General features: G+C 33.0%; 1 protein-coding gene across 3 annotated transcripts in view; it reads left to right on the top strand.

Moving 5' to 3' along the window:
- Positions 1–663: 663 nt before the first annotated feature.
- LOC123697972 (protein split ends) overlaps positions 664–19,217 on the top strand; it is a 112,247-nt gene continuing 93,693 nt past the window's right edge. For all 3 annotated transcript variants that reach the window (XM_045644549.1, XM_045644548.1, XM_045644547.1), the window contains exon 1: positions 664–1,023. In XM_045644549.1, the coding sequence (XP_045500505.1) occupies positions 941–1,023 (83 nt within the window). In that variant the 5' untranslated portion in view covers positions 664–940. The remainder of the gene's footprint in view (positions 1,024–19,217) is intronic.

Here is a 19,217-nt window from a genome sequence, read left to right as displayed (position 1 = left end):
GGTTAAAAACCACTGTGCGACATAGCCTAATAAAATAACTTTTCACCCCCGAATTCACCCGTGTAGTAAAAGCAACCCATGAAAATGACATCTTTAATAACGCTCCAGTCTATTACATTTTTGATGATTCAATAATAATCGTACAAATGATTGTAAAAGCTCCACATGCGTGGGGAAATTTTAAAATGCTGCAACACTTGTATATTCTCCTCTCAGTGTAAGCGGGACAAAGTTATAACAATTAGACAAAGATAGAGATAATACTGGGTAAGCTGGCCAGCGGACACAAAATAGCGGCACATTTACTCATTTTTTTAAATGTACTTAGCTTTGTATTATGCCGTCATTTATTTTAAAACAAGTCATTTTGTTAATTAAGAGGTTAACTTACCATATTTTTTGTTGCAATTTTTTATTTTTTTTATTTCCTCTAGTAATTTTCAATTTTAATGTAATATCGCATTAATATATGTATGAAAATTATGTTGTTATTATATTTTAACTCGGAAGGTAATTTATTAAAGACTTAATATAAAGAAGAACTTTGTTTTTTTTATTTTTTTTGGGAGGTTTGTAGTTTAAGGAGCTGAACACCCCACTCCACTTTGCGCGGCAGCGGTCAGAAGGCGGAGCTTATCGGCAAACTCGCGTCGAGGCTAGGCTCACTGTCAATTCGAGAGCTGCGAAGAGTACGCTCGCGTTTATTGCGTTGTGTTTATAGTGAAGTGTGCGTGCGATCAGTGAAAAATTTCGAATGCCGTGAAGTGAAAAAAAATTGTGTCAACTTGTGAAAAGTGCAACTTGTGTGATCAACATGTTATTGTTTGTGTATTATTAAGTGATATATCAAAATGTGCAAGGCACCGTGGTGTGCAAATTTGATTTTTGCCACGTAGTGACGCGAACGGGTAATGATTCCTAATGTGGAGTTCGAAGCAAGATGGTTAGAGAGACTCGGCACCTGTGGGTTGGAAATTTACCCGATAACATACGAGAAGATCGAATAAGAGAACACTTTAAACGGTATGTTGTTGGTTTGTTTACAGTATTTACTTAGTAAATTAGGGAGTTGATACTTAAATTAGGTAGATACATAATTACCTAACCTAAACATAATAATGAAAGCCTGCGTAGGTATGTACACAAGAGAAAATTTATCATGACTGGCATCGTTCATCTATTTGTTCATAATGTATTATACATTTAAACAATTTGTTTCTTCATTTCTTCGTGTTTATTAACGTTATAATATTTTGGCCTTCTATCAATTATCTTATTTTAACATTGTTTACGAGAGACTTTTCGTAATTAATGGGAATACTGTTTTATTTCTAAAATCGCAAGTCAAAATGTTTTACTTGTACGGTAATATAACTTAGGGCTAATAAGTATCTCTAAAACGAATTTGTTTTTTAAATAACCTACGTCTAATATTATTATGTAAACAGTGCTTTCGATTTATGGGAAGAGACACTCACATCTTTCGAAGTTTTGGCAATTACTGTCAACGAGCTTTGTTTATTATTGAATGATAGGTGCCCATGTTTTTTATACCTATTATTTACATGTTTTTTTAACGAAAGTGAAAATATGCTTAGGCTAAACATTGGACATTATCTATATCTAACTTGATTAAGAAGTAATTTGTCTGAAATAAACAAAGTCAAATTTTTTATTCTAGTTTGCTAATTGTATTCTTTTTTCGACACTAAAGAGGAAGACTTATTATTTCATTTACCCAGATAACTAGATACATTTTTTATTCTAAGAAGTCTTATAAGTGAGAATTTTCCTACTGACGACATCATAGATTTTCGCTTACCTAGGTAGGTATAATATTGTTTGATTCAAAGTTAAGAGGAATGAAACAAAATAAAAATTTAAAAAGTATAGGTAATATAATATTGATCCGTATTCCTGATGCCTGGAACTATAATGTATTCTAGTATTCATATTATATTTACGGCTCCACTCAATCGATGCGCGCAAAGCAGATGAGAGAGAATAAACAACGCGGATTGTTCATAATATGTACACAACCGCTATAATTTAAGAGCGACGTTGCCAAACTGACGCGATGCCGACCGGTCATTGAGCCGGCAACGTCGCACGCGTCGCCTCGCATCGTTTTAGTTTGAGATAACAGGGTATCCGTACAATATGTATTATTGTTACTTTTTTGTTAACATCATATTAGGTATAATGTATTTATTTAAATCAGGTTGCTTTTCGCGACATCGTTATCAGTTATGAGGGATAATAAGAATTTAATGTTTTATACATAGGTACAGAAATATTTTGTCACACTTCTGAATGAAATGTAGGTATGAAGTGTAAATAATTATACACAAACATAAAAAAAAAGTATATACATAGTTATCAATTAAGTAAAAACTAAAAATAGGGCTTAAGCTTACTTTAAGTATGGATTTACTTTTGATTTCATAATTTTTTTGCATAATTCTGGAAGAGACAAATACTTGTTGGTCACAACTTAGCTAGGGTTGAGTTGGATTAAAAAAAAAACCTATAAGTAGTCTATATTACTCAGTTCAGATTTGGCATTGTATTGGACATGACATTGGTGATCTCTTACCACTGTATAAAAAAAAAACGTTTTGTTGCTTTTTTTTCAAATCAGGCAATTAGATTTTGATTTAAATCATAGCAAATGAAATGTTACAATATTAAAAATTGTATGTAATTTGTAAAAAATATTCTTTGTCATTGTTCTAAGGCAAGTAGGCTGAATGATAAGTTCTCTATACGCCTTTTCATTTTAAATTCAGTCCTCAGGATTAATTAAGCAACTGCATCTATACAAGACTCCCATCACAGACGAAATAACTTACCGCTTCCCAGAGTAAAAACCTCTTGCAAAACATGCACCTAATTAAATGTGGCCACTCTTACATAGTAAAAAAGACATGCTTACAAAATTGCTTCTTTCCTGGGACTATGCTAAGACTGAGCAATTTGTTTGTCTTCAACTTTTTTTAATATTTCTTGTGACATTTGTTAAGCGAGTGTGAGTGTAATCAGTATGAAACAGGCCTTATTCATTGATCAAACTCAAACATTTATTTATTCAATTAGACTTCTTCAAGAAGCACTTTTGAAATGTCAATATTTTAAATTTAGCACTACTAAACTATTTAATAGTATGAGGAATTCTGTTGTAAAAAAGTATATCTTGGCCCATAAATGAATTTTTAACTTTAGCTAACCGGTAAAATGGCATTTCAATTTTATTTCTGTTCCTTGTGCCATAACAGTGTCTATCTCCTACTCTTGTGTGTAAGTCTGCATTTTTTGTACCTATAAAATATTATTGAATAGTAGCTTACTGCCCGCGGCTTCGCCCGCTTTCTCTAAAACGATATTTTGAGATTTAAACTATCCTATCTCTCAAGTTGGATCAAACTGCACATGGTGTGCGAATTTTATGATAATTGGTTAAGTGGTTTAGGAGTTCATTGAGGACAAACATTGTGACACAAGATTTATATATATTAAGATATACTGTGATGGTACAGTGAGGATACCAGTATTATTAAAAAGACCTCTTAGTGACTCCCTAGCACGTAAATTATATATAGAGCGTATTGCTATGAAATCAAATTTTTTATATTATGACCTTCCTTTTATTCTTAATATTTTACTTTTATTTAATTATTGTTTGTATGAATTTTTAATTGAATTTAATTTTTAATCTTTATTATGATTATGTATTTAATTTAAATCTGAATTTTAAATATTTACCATAAAATAATCACCGCTTTGTTCATAAAATTTTAATGTTGAACATTTCACGGTCCCGCAGAACAAGCATTGCTTAGTGCGGGAACCAATGATTTTATTTCCTATATTTAAATGTTTTTTCTTTAAGAAACTGTATTAAGCATTATGTAATGTATGTATATATGATTGATGTTTGTGTCTTAAAGAATAAATAATTTTTAATTTAATTTATAGTCTAGTCACTAGATGATAGTAGAGGGATGTTGCTGCCCTTCGGCATTATAGTACATCAGCTATTTAGCGGCCCACTCTAGACCTCTGCAGGAAGTATCCCTAGATCAAGCTGAGACATGTTTTAGACAAATTTGATGTTTTCTCTTTACCAATCTATGCAAGGGTCTTGGGTTAGTTGTTTTTGCATTTGCAGAAATACAATCTTCTAAAAATTTTATTGTAAACTAGTGGTCCGCCCCGGCTTCGCGCATGGTACATATTTCGCAATAAAAGGTAGCCTATGTCCTTTCATGCAAATTGGTTCAGTAGTTTAGGCGTGATTGAGTAACAGACAGACTGACATTATACACCTGAAATGTTTTTATTGACATCATTTTGCTTTTGAATACCTATGCTGGAAAATATTATACTTAGAACAGATTTTTTTTTTCTTCTGAAATAATATTACCAAAAAGCCGATAAAAAAGAAAATGTAGAGTTCGAGAAGTGCGCCTGATTTAGTAAAAGCTCATTATCACACTGTTTGTATGCATTTCCTGAGAACATTATGGTAGTGTTTATTTTTTTGTTTTACACCATATGAAAATAGAGATTTCAATGAACAAAAGGCTCCCCAAGTTTTTGAAAAAAGCTGATATTTTGACGGGTGACTTTTCGATTGAAAATTAGGTTGTTTTTTTGGTATTAATTCAAAATAAGGCGAAAGAATAAATATTTTCAATCAAATAAATTACAGTGTATTTGGGACATAATAAAGTAAGTTTCCACCAAATTTCGTAGAAAAAATAAATAAATTTTGAAGTAGATAAAAATAAAATTTTTACCTAATTTTGAGGTTATGTGAAAAAATTGCAAATACAAAAGTTGTAGATCTTTTTACCTACAACTTTGCCATTGAATTTTTTCCGTAGGACTTGTAGTTTTGTCGGAAATCGAGAGAAACCTGAAACCTTAAAAGCTTCCCCCCTCCCGCTTCCCGAACTCGGATTGATCGTAATTTATTTTTCCTTTTATTTTTATCATATTCCCCTCCTTTTCTAATGGGTTTCATCCTACTGCGATTTTTTTTTTGTTTCTAAAATTATCTGACCTGGTGTATAATGTTCTTAGGTGAATTGAAAACTCAATTGTTTTATTTTCCCTTAGAGAACAACGTTTATTCTAAAATATGATTTTTTTTAATTTAAATTATATAATTATTTTCACAAAGGAAACAACTAATGAGTAATGACCTATTGAACCCCATAATGGAGAAAGTTAACTCATTTTGATTATTAGCACTCCATATTCTTTGTCAAAAATAAAAAGTACTAGTGAAAAAATTATTTCGATACGTCAATTAGATACCTTTCCTTTTACATCAATAACCATGAAAATGACACCCATAACGAAAATATGTAAAAATTTTCGTCGGCGCCATCTTGGATTATAGTTTTGACCTCATTTTCGCTAGTAGCTACCCCAAAAACCATGAAAATGACACCCATCACGAAAAGATGTAAAATTTTCGTCGGCGCCATCTTGGATTATAGCTTTGACCTCATATTCGATAATAGCTACCCCAAAAACCATGAAAATGACACCCATCACGAAAAAAAGTCAAATTTTCGTCGGCGCCATCTTGGATTGTTGTTTCATAAAAATAATAAATAATAATTTGTCAAACTGATACAGATCAACCAACATCATAATAGTCTTAACTTTGCCGCTATTCCTATTCAACAACCCATAAAAAAGAGGATCTCAGGCAAGGTAATTTTTAAAACAATTTTAAATCCATACTAATAGTTCAGGATATATCGCCCATTTTTGAAAGTGACTACTATCAAGCTAATTTTCCGTTTGTAGCTTAATTTTGATGAGACGCCCAATAATTTAGTGTACGAAAGTCTCGATTGTGGTAGCTAACAGAGATAATAAGGATAAAAATTTTTGATTTGATGGTTCTCAAATATTTATTACTAACTGAATTTTTTTTTTGTTCAATCTCAAGATAATTACCTAAATTATTCAAAAAAATATTTGTCCTACAAAATCTATGGTTGGTTCAAAGAGTCCCCCTTTCCAAAGTGTATCGATAACGAGGTCATCATAAATGATTACTAACAAGCTGATTTTTTTGTTTTCACTTAATTAATGTTTATATAATTCAACAGACATATTGTCCTACAAATTGCGTAATAAATATTTGAGAACCATCAAATCAAAAAATTTTATCCTTGTTATCTCTGTTAGCTACCACAATCGAGAGTTTCGTACACGAAATTATTCGGTGTCTCATCAAAATAAAGCTACAAACGGATAATCAGCTTGATAGTAGTCACTTGCAAAAATGGGCGATGTATCCTGAACTATAAATTACTAATATTATAAATGTGAAAGTAACTCTGTATGTCTGTCTGTTACTCAATCACGCCTAAACTACTGAACCAATATTCATGAAATTTGGTATGGAGATATTTTGATAGCCGAAGGACATAGGCTACTTTTTACCGCGGGACATAGGATAGGTTTTATCCCGGAAATCCCACTGGAACGAGAACTATGCGGGTTTTTCTTTGACTGCGCGGGCGAAGCCGCGGGCGGAAAGCTAGTTACAAATAATTGGAATATGAAACTTATACAGTTTACTTTTAAAAAGTATCAAATATTTCAAATCACGAAAAAGACAGTGCATGCACAATAATCTTTTTTATTTCGTTTTTATTTTTGGCACGAGGAGCGATACACCCACAGAACTATATCGCCACCCGTCCTTCCAAGTTCCAAGAGCGCTTCTGAGCGCGGTCTGACGAACCGCGAGAACAAAATGTATGAATAAATCGACAAGTATTTTTAATTTAGCTCATAATTGAAATAAAATGTTGATTTAGATACAAAAAAATTATCAGAAACTATAAAGGACTATATTATATCGCTCAATAATTTATAGGTATGAAGATAGATTAGGCTGTTAATTTTCTTAAAATGGATCTGAATTTTAAATTTTATCTTAATTTTATTTACAAAAAAAAAAACGTTAATCCGGCATTCTCAAGCGCGATTTTTTTTTTTTGAAGAATATAATCTAAAACTTACTAAAAATACAAAATCTGCCGGTTTCCGCATGACCGGGAGTCTGGAGGAGCCATTTCGTCTTCCGAAAAACGCGTTGCAGCATATAAGTTGCGAACTTTACTTTTTCAAAAAAAAGTTTAAATAAACAAAAAAGGTAATTTTATTTTACAAAAAAAGGTCTCTTTTCATTTTTATCCAAAGTTCAAACTTTTTTTACTTGAAGCATCATAAAAACTCAAACTCCCGGTTTTTTGTCATATATCTCGAAAACTGACTGAAAAAAATTGATATGATATAACGATGATTAAATAAAAGAAACCCACAAACCTTTTTCGGTCAGATTAAGAGAACCCACCAACATTTTTGTCAGATTAAGAAAATATGCTTTAAGGATACCGAGATAAACCTCCCCTATGAAAATCTGACGCGCTCGAGTATTTCAAAAGGACTTTATTTTTCTGCATTTTCAAAAATTCATCGTAACTTATCGTCACGCCGTAATAGTCAGTTTTTTTAATGGGAGCTTCCTTGGGGCCTACTTCCGAAAATCTGACGCGCTCGAGTAAATTTTTTTTGTGCATTTTTTACGAATTTATATGCCTAGCCCCACCACGCAAACCGGCAGATTAGTATACCGTTGTTATCAGAGGCACTTGGGGCATACGTAGCATGAATATCTGACGCGCTCGAGAATGCCCAAGTAACTGTTTTTTTTTTACATTTTTGAAAATCCGTACACGCCAATCCCACCGCTAAAATGGTTTTTACCATAGCATTTCTTTTCGAAATTATTTTATCTTTCGATTTTGATAAGTCTCGACGACGCCGTTGAATTACGCCATTTAGCTACCTCGCCTCCCTATCTATAGGGAATGTAGGTATGTAATTCCTAAAATCGCACGGAAATGTGTGAAATAAATTATTTTATACACATTGCCTAGGGAATCATTTCCTAAATAGAAATCGGAAATGTAAACATCTAACGTGATGTCCTGCGTGACGCAGTGTCCTGCGTGAGCGATCTAGTCGCGAACGCGAAGCGCGCGGCGCCGCGCGGAAACAACTAACATTCGAAACCCGTTGAAGTGGCCTACGTGACGGCGGCGCGGTGCGGAGGAGCGCGAAATGAAGCTAATGCGATCAGTTGGCTAGATATTTCGCAAGTGGACATGTCGGCCATATTTTTTTCAAGCAAAAATCTTAATGTCGGAAGTAGAACTTCTTATTAATGCTATCCAATGCTTTATACACTTCTTCAATATCTCATATTTTAGATATGAATTTTCCAACAACATTCTTCCGTCTTATGACAAATGTTTAAATGCTACTGAACAGTGAACTGATTACTGAACGGCCGCGGCGGTGGAGGGCGCGGAGGGGACGGTTCTCGCGCACGTAGGACAGAGTAGCTGCATCGCTCCGCATCGCATTTAATTCGAAACGGATCGTTTCGCAATCGCGTTCACGTTGAGTCGTCCACGTAGGACACGGCGAAAGATATTGGAAGGTACGCGGGACGAGGGGGGGAGGGCCGAAAATTCGTAATCAGAAATTTTTGGTTTGGATAAGGGGGTGGATTAGGTTTGGTTCGTCTTTTTAAAACTACACAGAAATAGGAGCCCCACTTCGTGGGGCTCCGTCGGCTCGCCACCGTCTTTTTGTAGAATTTTGGAAAAATACTAATTTCGGCATATTACTGATTACTTACCAAATGAACATTTGATTTGATTGATTGATTTATATTTTATATGTTGATTTAAGAAATGTTAATTAGTAAGATAGTTATGAACATATTATTATTATTTCACGGTAAGACTGTTAAGTGTTTCGATACAGTGTTTTATTACAGAAATCATTTACTTTATACATTTCTACGATATTGGAATTATATACAATTCCGAGGAAGATTATACATTTCCTAGGATATCTATGCAATATAATATATAGTTTATTAAACAATATTTTATACAGTTCCTAAATGGTATCGGAATTGTACACATTTCCTAGGATTTGTATACAATTCCTTGATTTCATACATTTCCGGTAACATATACATATATATATACAATTCGGCTGCATTTTTTTATCGTGATACCCGAATTTTATTATTTTGAGGTGTCTAATGGAAAATCGAAAAATCGATAAGACTTTATATTCGTAGGAAAATAAAAAAAAAGTTAACCAAAACATAAAAATGCACCTTCTCATTTTCTCATTATTTATAACCCGTTATTAGCTAGCTAGTGTACATTTTATCATGAAAATGGATGTCCCCATTTACTTTGTCTGAAAAACTTGTTATCATAGGTAAATGGATATTTTTCAGGTATAATCTCACTATTTAGTTTGATTTTTCGGATTTAAAAATATTACTCATTTCCATAATTGACATTTATTTATCGATACTTACCGCACTAGTCGATAAGATGTAAGTTTTGCAGGACGTAAACGTAAAGTCAGATTGAAATAATATCTCGTAAATGTTGCTACGTCCAAATTAATAATTAATGCCATTTCTAGTTACGTTTACGTTTCTAATTTAATGGTGACGCCATTACAAGGTTGTTTCTTGAGAATAACTCTATAATCTTCGCCGAGCCGATTATATAACGCAGTTCAATAAAGAAACGAATCTTCAATGGCAGTTTAAGCTGACACTGACGTATAGTAGGGTAAGCAAAAAAGAAAATAAAAATAACGTAAATGGATAATTATTTTATTAATTATTTCAAATTGTTTGTTGACAAACTTTTTTGTTATTGTATTTGTGTATTTATATGAATTATCATATTTACGTATACATAATGTAACAAAATCCCAATAATACTTGTAATGAGCCCATAAAACTGAACCACTTTTCCCAAAGAACATATTTTGTCAAATTCCAATAAAACATTATTTACTTTCGCAAATGCATAATTGTCATTGTAAATTTATGATAAAAACTATTATAGGGAAAATCAAATACATTTTAGTGATTTTATTTTTCCTTTTTTTTTGCATGCCGTACGGCCGTGTGTAAGCGAGAGGGAATGATAAGCGCCGCCATTGAAGATTCGTTTCTTTATTGAACTGCGTTATAGTATATATTTTGCTCAAAAGGGACTTGGACTTTGTATTGCAATTTCTTGTTGTTACGACTTTAATCTCTCATAACTTTAACCTATAATTTAAACGTTAACAATGATATTTTATGATTTTATTGTACGTATAGGTACATTATCCAGCTTACCGAAAAAAAAAAGACGGGTTGCACTCCGGGAGTGCCGGCAGAAGTGAAAACTTGATTATTAACGTTGAGCATGTTTGATATTTTGGAATGGTTATTGAATAATTTTGTACCAATTGCTTTATCAGTATAAAAGTACTATCATTTATGTGGTAGACCGTAGAATACAATAGTTATTCATTTATTGCGCTATCATACACAAACATGACAATTTATATTACATTAAATATTTAACACTTTAAAACTATGTATTACAATTATTTTACACTAGCTTCCGCCCGCGACTCCGTCCGCGCGGATGTCGGTCTTCGCGTGGATGGTTTATTTCTTCATTTTGAGTAACTCTGACAATGATATCTTATAAATATATATTGGACCCAAATACGGCTAGGCCGATAATAATACGCAACGTGTGTTCGAGGTTCTACAGAACAACGTCTATGGATTGGACTGGACTGAAAAGATTAATTTTTTCTACGTATTTTTCCAGGATAAAAAGTATCCTATTATACGCCCAGGATTATAAGGTATAATTATACCAAGTTTCATCGAAATCGAACCGTTAGTTTTCACGTGATGCCTGAACATACAGACAGACAGACAAAAATTTTTTTAAACACATATTTGGGTTTGGTATCGATCCAGTAACACCCCCTGGTATTTATTTTTTCAATATTTTCAATGTACAGAATTGACCCTTCTACAGATTTATTATATGTATAGTTACAATTATTAAACTGTATATAAAAATATACAGAAATACAATGAAATGAGATGACAGAGAGAAATATGAGTTTAATGAATAAACCAATTTACGGTGAAAACAATATATTATGCATACAATATATTTTATTCCAATAAGAACGACCGCTCGCCACACTGGACACGTCCGCTCGCATCAAAATTCATAAATTTTATGCATCGCATGATCGCGGCGCGGCGATCGCGCGGCGGCGGCGCGGATCGCAGTCCTTATATAATAGGAGTCGTGGCAGGCGTGGCATCGTGCGGCTCTCGTGTGACGCAAACGGTTCAAGCCAAATCCGACTTTCGGAGCTACAGGTTACGGCGCTGAATCCACTGCGGTTCAGAACAACGTCTGTGGATAAAACTGAAAATTTAAGTTTATTTTTTTTTCTACGTATTTTTCCAGGATAAAAAGTATCCTATTTTACGCCCAGGATAATAAGGTATAATTATACCAAGTTTCATCGAAATCGAACCGTTAGTTTTCACGTGATGTCTTCACATACAGACAGACAGACAGACAGACAGACAAAATTTTTTTTAATCACATATTTGGGTTTGGTATCGATCCAGTAACACCCCCTGCTATTTATTTTTTCAATATTTAATGTACAGAATTGACCCTTCTACAGATTTATTATATGTATAGATTAAAAAGTTTATCTCTCCGAAAAATCAATCCTTATCATCCTTTCATCCATAATTTCAACGAATTATCGTACATTAAGCGTATATGGATCGAAATTATCGTACTTTTTAGGATAACGGAAATTTTAAATAAATAAATCCTATAAATTGTAATATTGACATTTTTTTTGTAATTTTTCTCCTGTAATCCACAAAGTTATAAGATATTACAATAATATTCACTGCTTTTTCCCAGAACATATTTGTACTAGAAAATAAAGATTTACTGTTTGTGTGATAAACTATTACAGTAATATTCTCGGAAAAACGAATCGGCAAAATAATGACGAACGCCTATTATCATTTTATTCTCGTAAAAATATGTTTTGGCGCCATACGTATGACCATGTACAATTGTACATTATGATCACGATTCACGATGATGATCAGGATGACTGATTTTTATTACTTTTTACTGTGTTAATTTTAATTTAATAATAGTTGATTACACTAATATTGTCTTATTAAAAGCCCTAGAATAAAAGTTCATCGGATATTATCCATTAATGCATATGTCCAATATGAACGAGAATAAAATGATAAGTGTGTATTAGTAAATTTACATATCAGTCAAATGCTACTAACTTTTTAAATTTTAATTATCTTCAGTTCTCTTAAAATTATTAAAACTATTTTTATACATAGTAAAAGGTTAAAAAATTAGCTTCCATTGAGCCTTTTTTTATCTCTCTATGTGTATTGCTTGGCAAGTTATAGACAATTATCGGTTTTTTATTTCTCCTGAACAGTTGTGTTTTTGCTGTTATCATTTTATTATCCTGGGACGGCGATGTATGCAAGTTCTCTATAGTTAATCTTTGTTTAACTACCGCTGTCAAATCAACGGGACACTGAAACCCAAACGTTTTACGTGCCCTACTATACAATACACTCTTTGGTTTTACGCGTGGTACAGACTACAGAGTACGAACCGATTCCCTTTCCACTTTATGTTCAATAAACGCGCCAAGTTTAAAATTCACTCGGACAAAATTTCACTGTTCCCATGAAAGTTCGATAAGAAACACGTCAAAATTTCATATTTGTATGGGTGAAATAATATAAATTCTCGAATTTTGCATGATAGAAATTATCGTACAATCAGCGTACGATAATACTATGCTATCGTACATCGTACGTAGGCACCAAAATATCGTGTTTGTACGATAATTATCGTACGGATCCGAACGCCGTCTTACGCTTTTTCGATCAGGTCACGTGTCCTGACGCGAGTTTAAGATTGTATACCCATTATAGTACAGGATACATCGCCCATTTTTGCAAGTGACTACTATCAAGCTGATTTTCCGTTTGTAGCTTTATTTTGATGAGACACCGAATAATTTCATGTACGAAACTCTCGATTGTGGTCAATGACCTATTACACTAGTAGACGCGGCATACGCCAACATCATTGCACTAAAAAACAGCGTAATTAATACATACCTACTTACTAACGCATTATCACCAATACAGTTGTTCTCTCTTTCACTCTCACGCACGAGACATAATACATGTCTCACTCATGTACTTCGCAATAACAACTGCCGATTAAAATATAAAAAGAACGTCCAGCCACGACGCTGAATGGTGCCTGACTAAGTGAAACTCGGGCACTTAGCTGAGTTTTTTCTTGCCAAAATAGAGAGCGGGTAACGTATCTAGCTTTTTTATATATCATAGATTGTGGTAGCTAACAGAGATATAACAAGGATAAAAAATTTTTATTTGATGGTTCTCAAATATTTATTACGCAATTTGTAGGACAATATGTCTGTTGAATTATATAAACATTAACTAAGTGAAAACAAAAAAATCAGCTTGTTAGTAATCATTTATGATGACCTCGTTATCGATACACTTTGGAAAGGAGGACTCTTTGAACCAACCATAGATTTTGTAGGACAAATATTTTTTCGAATAATTTAGGTAATTATCTTGAGATTGAACAAAAAAAAAATTCAGTTAGTAATAAATATTTGAGAACCATCAAATCAAAAATTTTTATCCTTGTTATCTCTGTTAGCTACCACAATCGAGACTTTCGTACACGAAATTATTGGGCGTCTCATCAAAATAAAGCTACAAACGGAAAATTAGCTTGATAGTAGTCACTTGCAAAAATGGGCGATGTATCCTGAACTATTACAGAAAAAGTGTTCAACGTCGCTAAAGAAGTTTTCACTTCAAAAAACAAATAGAGTTTTTATTACTTTTTATCGTTTTCTCTCTAAAAATTTGGCAAATTTTCAAAAAAAGTTAAAATTTCAAATATTTCTGAAACTCATAATAAGTTTCGGTTAGGCAATGTTCTCCTTTTTTAACTCCCTATAAAAATGTCCTTCAGAAGTTAAACTGTATACTTATTAGTTATTACACACCTGATACCTACAACATTTTAAAATAAGTACCTATCTAGGTATTTACTTTAATTTCTTTTAAGTATGCATTCACTTTATGTTTAATTAAGAAAAACAGAATAGGTATATCAATATTATATTTTCCTTTATTGAGCTAGTTAATTCGATGTTTTATTATGTAAAATTAACCAATTACTATTACTAATTTTCGTACCAACTAAGTAAATCACTTTTTTATATTAATTACATACAAGCATAAAAATAATTTTATGCTGACTTACCGACACACCTTACAGTTGATTGAGAGTGGCTAGTTCAGTAAATGTAGAGACTTCAGACTAGAGACGATGTGCGGATGGCGCCCCAGCTACGAGAAATGCGGCAACGTCGCTTGGCGTATGACTCGATTCGTACGTGTAGGTACTTACGTATAGGTAAAGTGGTAGGGAGCGGCAATTTGTATGTACATCGTAATTCCTAATTCGCTAAAATTAAAACAGCTTAAACTTAAAAGTTATCTTATTTAGCCAATGTATAATTATTTTTTATTAATTAATAAATCCAGGAGAATTGCATTTCAAGGATTTTGTGCTTGAAACTATTTTAATGAAGGACGTTGTTAACATTTATTTCTATAGTTAAAATATGGTTATAAGTTTGCTATGCAACATCTGTGTGGTGACTAGTGGCACCACCCCGTGCAGTATTGTTTGGGCCCCACCCCAGCACTTGCTTTATCGACCTGCGCAGGCTACCCCGGCCGTAGCTAGCTCGACACCCGACCCAACCAGATTGAAACCCTACCTTACCCCCTTAACATTGTGCGCCTGTCCGTTCTGTACAATTTAATTTATTAGTGCCGCATTACTACATATTACACAATGCTAGAAATTGTTAAAAGCTATCTTTATAATATCATACCTACTGCAAAACTATTTTTCCTCGAAATTATTACAAACGCCAGTCACTTAGGTCAGTTTATGACAACTATCTAATCTGGATCCAGATTATGCGCGATTCGTTTATAATTTCAGTTAATGATAATGAAAAAAATATATTGCCTGCATTGATAGTTGCCATAGTGAAAATGTAGAGTAATACCAAAGTAATACCCACTCATGATGTCTGTCATAGATCATTAAGTAAATGTCTGTACCTTAACGTTTTTTCGCCCGAAAAATCCAAAATAAATTTTACGAAACATCTACCACCTACAATAGCTTCAGGTTCGTGGTGAAAGTTGAAATACTTGTTATCAAACATTTAACTACATAGGTCATTGAACCGAGCAAGGTGGGAGCTATGATTTTGTTTCTCACATTACGCATTAATGATAATAATATTTTATATGGATACGCAGAAAAAAAAATGGTTTAATATGAAAGGATAAATGATGAAATAAATATTTTTCAAGATATGGACCTCAGTCCATAACACTATTATAATTTATAACATCGTTATATAAATGAACGGATTTCTTTTTTGTATTCGGCATTTGATATAACTACTTATCTATACATAATATAAAAATGAATCGCAAAATGTGTTGGTAAGCGCATAACTCGAGAACAACAGAACCGATTTCGTTAATTCTTTTTTTATTACATTTCTTGAAGTGCGAGGATGGTTCTCATGGAGAGAAAACGTAAAAATGTACCACGGGCGAAGCCGGGGCGGACCGCTAGTATTATAATAAAAAGAAATCGTATCCGTAAGTTGATAACCTTGAAAAATTCAGTTAGCAATGCTGAATATATTACGTGAATTGTAAATAGGTAACGTTCTCTTTTAATTTAAGAAGTTATGATGCGTAATATTTAGCAATTTTTTATATTAATTAATTATCTAGACACGCGGCAGCGTGTCAAGCCGAGTTCAAGCGAAGAGAACTGGCGAGCAGCAGCCGTGTGTATATTTACACGAACCATTTCGAGCCACTTTTCACCCCCTTATAACTCAAAAACTATTTAAGTTATATAAACCAAATTTGGTACATATCAAGAGGACCTCAAGATAAACAAGAACCTTAAATTTCATAAATACAGATTAAACAGTTGCGTAGATATTAATATCCAAAAATCGCAATTTTTAAGACTGACTGACTATAAGACATATACAAAACCTAACCCACTTCCAGATGACCTAGAAAGTTCAAATTTTGTAATCAACTAGGTAATAGTGAGTGTACAAAGGAAAAAATCAGAAAATACTGAATTTATTTGTATTTAATTTTTTTTTCAATGACATAAATTTTGTTTGTATGGAAAAATGGAAAAGTTTAAAAAAAAAGAAAATAGTATATTCACCTTACTAGTCTTAAAAAATAGATCAAAACTAATCAGTGGCCGAAAAAAATTTTGAAATCCATCAATAAATGACTGAGATATAGATTATTGAAGTTTACATATTTTAGTACGAAACATCTGTAGATTCGATGCGCCTCTGACATCACACTCACTCGCGCTAGTATTCGCTTGGGCGGATTACTTCGATTGCATGATTTCTTTATTCAAAACTGTTATTAAACGTAAAATAAAAGAAAATTTTAATAAAAATATTGCCTTTATTGCTCATACAGTTAAAAATAATATATAATTTTACATATTCACATTTATTTATTCTTTATTTATGAGTGTTTAGTTTAGTTTTAATTTCAGTGTAAATAAATAAATAAATAAATAAAATCTTTATTTTGCTTTAAACATGGTATTCAATGGTGATACAATTATATTAATAAAGCACAAACATGTTCAGCCAATACAAGCATGCAAAAATAATTACCATACATGGTGTAATGGAAGAAGGCTTCGTCGAAGGTCGAAATGATTTAATTTGCGTAATATTAATATGAGTGAAACATCTTTAGGCGCGTTTAGAGTAAAATTTCAAGATCGCGTCATGGCAATACCGTAACGTCATGGAGTAAGGCGACGATTCTTCTACAACGATCTTTGCATCTTGGTAATAGTGTGTGTACAAATTCACGTTGGATGTTTAGAAAATCATGTAATCTTTTAAACAGAAAACGAGTTTAAAAAATTGCAGATAATGACGGGGCAATGTGCGCTGACATTCATAACATACAAGAAAATATAGAAAATAATACTAAACAAACCATACCTACAGAGAAACCGCAAGAAAAAAAAATCGTATATAAAAAGTATTATATTTATAAAGTAAATCAAATTTGCAGAGTAATTTTCTGTACAAAAAGTAATGATATCCCACCAAAAACATAAATGTAAAAATTGGAGCCGAGTTCAATCGTTGACTTAATTTGCCAAAAAAAAGAAATGAGATCTAAATGTGTGCCAAGTTCTGCAGACAGTCCAGAAATTTATTTACAAAGATGTATTAAGTTCTTAGGTTGACTGAAAACTCAATTGTTTTATTTTCCCTTAGAGAACAATGTTTATTCCAAAATATAACTTTTTTAATTTGAATAATATAATTATTTGCACAAAGCAAACAACTAATGACCTAGAACCCCATAATTTGATGAGGCTAGTTTTACATACTGTTTATATTTTGTGAGGTTCTAAAAACTAGCCTCATCAAATTATGGGGTTCAATAGGTCATTAGTTGTTTGCTTTGTGAAAATAATTATATTATTCAAATTAAAAAAGTGATATTTTGGAATAAACATTGTTCTCTAAGGGAAAATAAAACAATTGAGTTTTCAGTCAACCTAAGAACTTAATACATCTTTGTAAATAAATTTCTGGACTGTCTGCAGAACTTGGCACACATTTAGATCTCATTTCTTTTTTTTGGCAAATTAAGTCAACGATTGAACTCGGCTCCAATTTTTACATTTATGTTTTTGGTGGGATTTCTTTTAGCCTAACAAGACATCCTACTATCCCTACTATAATATTAGTAAAAATGAAATCTGTCGGTCTGTCTGCCTGTCTCTAAAAACTTCACGTTTGAAACACTGAATCAATTTGGATTAAATTTAGTACAAGGATAGTTTTGAGCCCTGAGATGGCAGGATAATTGGATACGTTTAATACCGAAAATCGCACGGGAATAGTAGGTAACTAACTATTCGGGTTATCCTTTGACTGCGCGGAAAAAGACGCCCATAAAAACCTCGCATGGTCCCCGTTTATTCGTTTGTATTAGCTTTACCTGTATGATTGTATATAACCGATTTCTTTGAATTTGACCCATTTTAATGGACAGATTTAGTTCAAACTACACCTATCAAAGACAAGGCAATAATTTTATGAGTTTATCTTATTGACTTGAATAAAAAATAAAAATAAAAATTGTTATAGGTATAATATGTAAATATCATCTTATTTATTTAAATGTCCTATCCTAATTGTATTTCACAACTTTTAAACGATGTCGTCAACGAGACATCCAATTTACAATGCTTTATGTATTCAGAAAGTAGCCTGACGTCACCGAGCCGGTATCTGTACCCTCCTCTACCCTTTCTCTGCATCCTGTGTTGGTCGGTGCGTTTCTTTTAGCCGCGGCGGCACAACGCGGCGCGTCGTTGTTTCACACTACCAAAACTTATATCATCACACAGGCGCAGTCTACACTCTACACACCAACACAGTCGCATTGAGTTGGTTTCACACGGAAACGGGTACGGCGGGCGCGGCCATGTTGTAAGAGTAAACTTGGCAACGTCGCTCTAGACATCGACCGATTTAATCATTCTTTGGTGCCGCCATCGCATCGCCGCGCCAGTGCCACAGCAAGTTTCTCGATATCTACTAGTCATGTTCGATGTACGTGTTTAATGTTTCAAGTAATTTGAGTCGAAAAAATAATTAAAGTGTCGAGTGTGAATTAAAATTCACAAAATCATTGATTACCTAGTAGATTGCGATTTTATTTTTTTATGGAGAGTAAAATATTATGATTAATCACTAGGTATGTAGGTATAACTTTTATACACAATACATAAAGTATAAATAAAGTGAATTACAATAGGTTAAAATTTAGTTACAATCTATATTAATTATTGTATTATACCTATGTATTCAATTCATTATTTTTGAAGTGGGAGTCGAGCATGCTTCGGCACGAATTGGGCCACGCTCGCACCGGGGAAGGTACCACACCCTCACAGAATATCGGCGCCATAGTGACAGTTTACTGTCGCGTTCCGTACGGTCAGTGAGGGGTCCGGAGGCCC

The sequence above is a fragment of the Colias croceus genome, chromosome 15, assembly GCF_905220415.1.
Source record: "Colias croceus chromosome 15, ilColCroc2.1".
Lineage (NCBI taxonomy): Eukaryota > Metazoa > Arthropoda > Insecta > Lepidoptera > Pieridae > Colias > Colias croceus.
The sequence above is the reverse complement of the archived record's forward strand: the minus strand, read 5'-3'. Positions and strand labels throughout refer to the sequence as shown.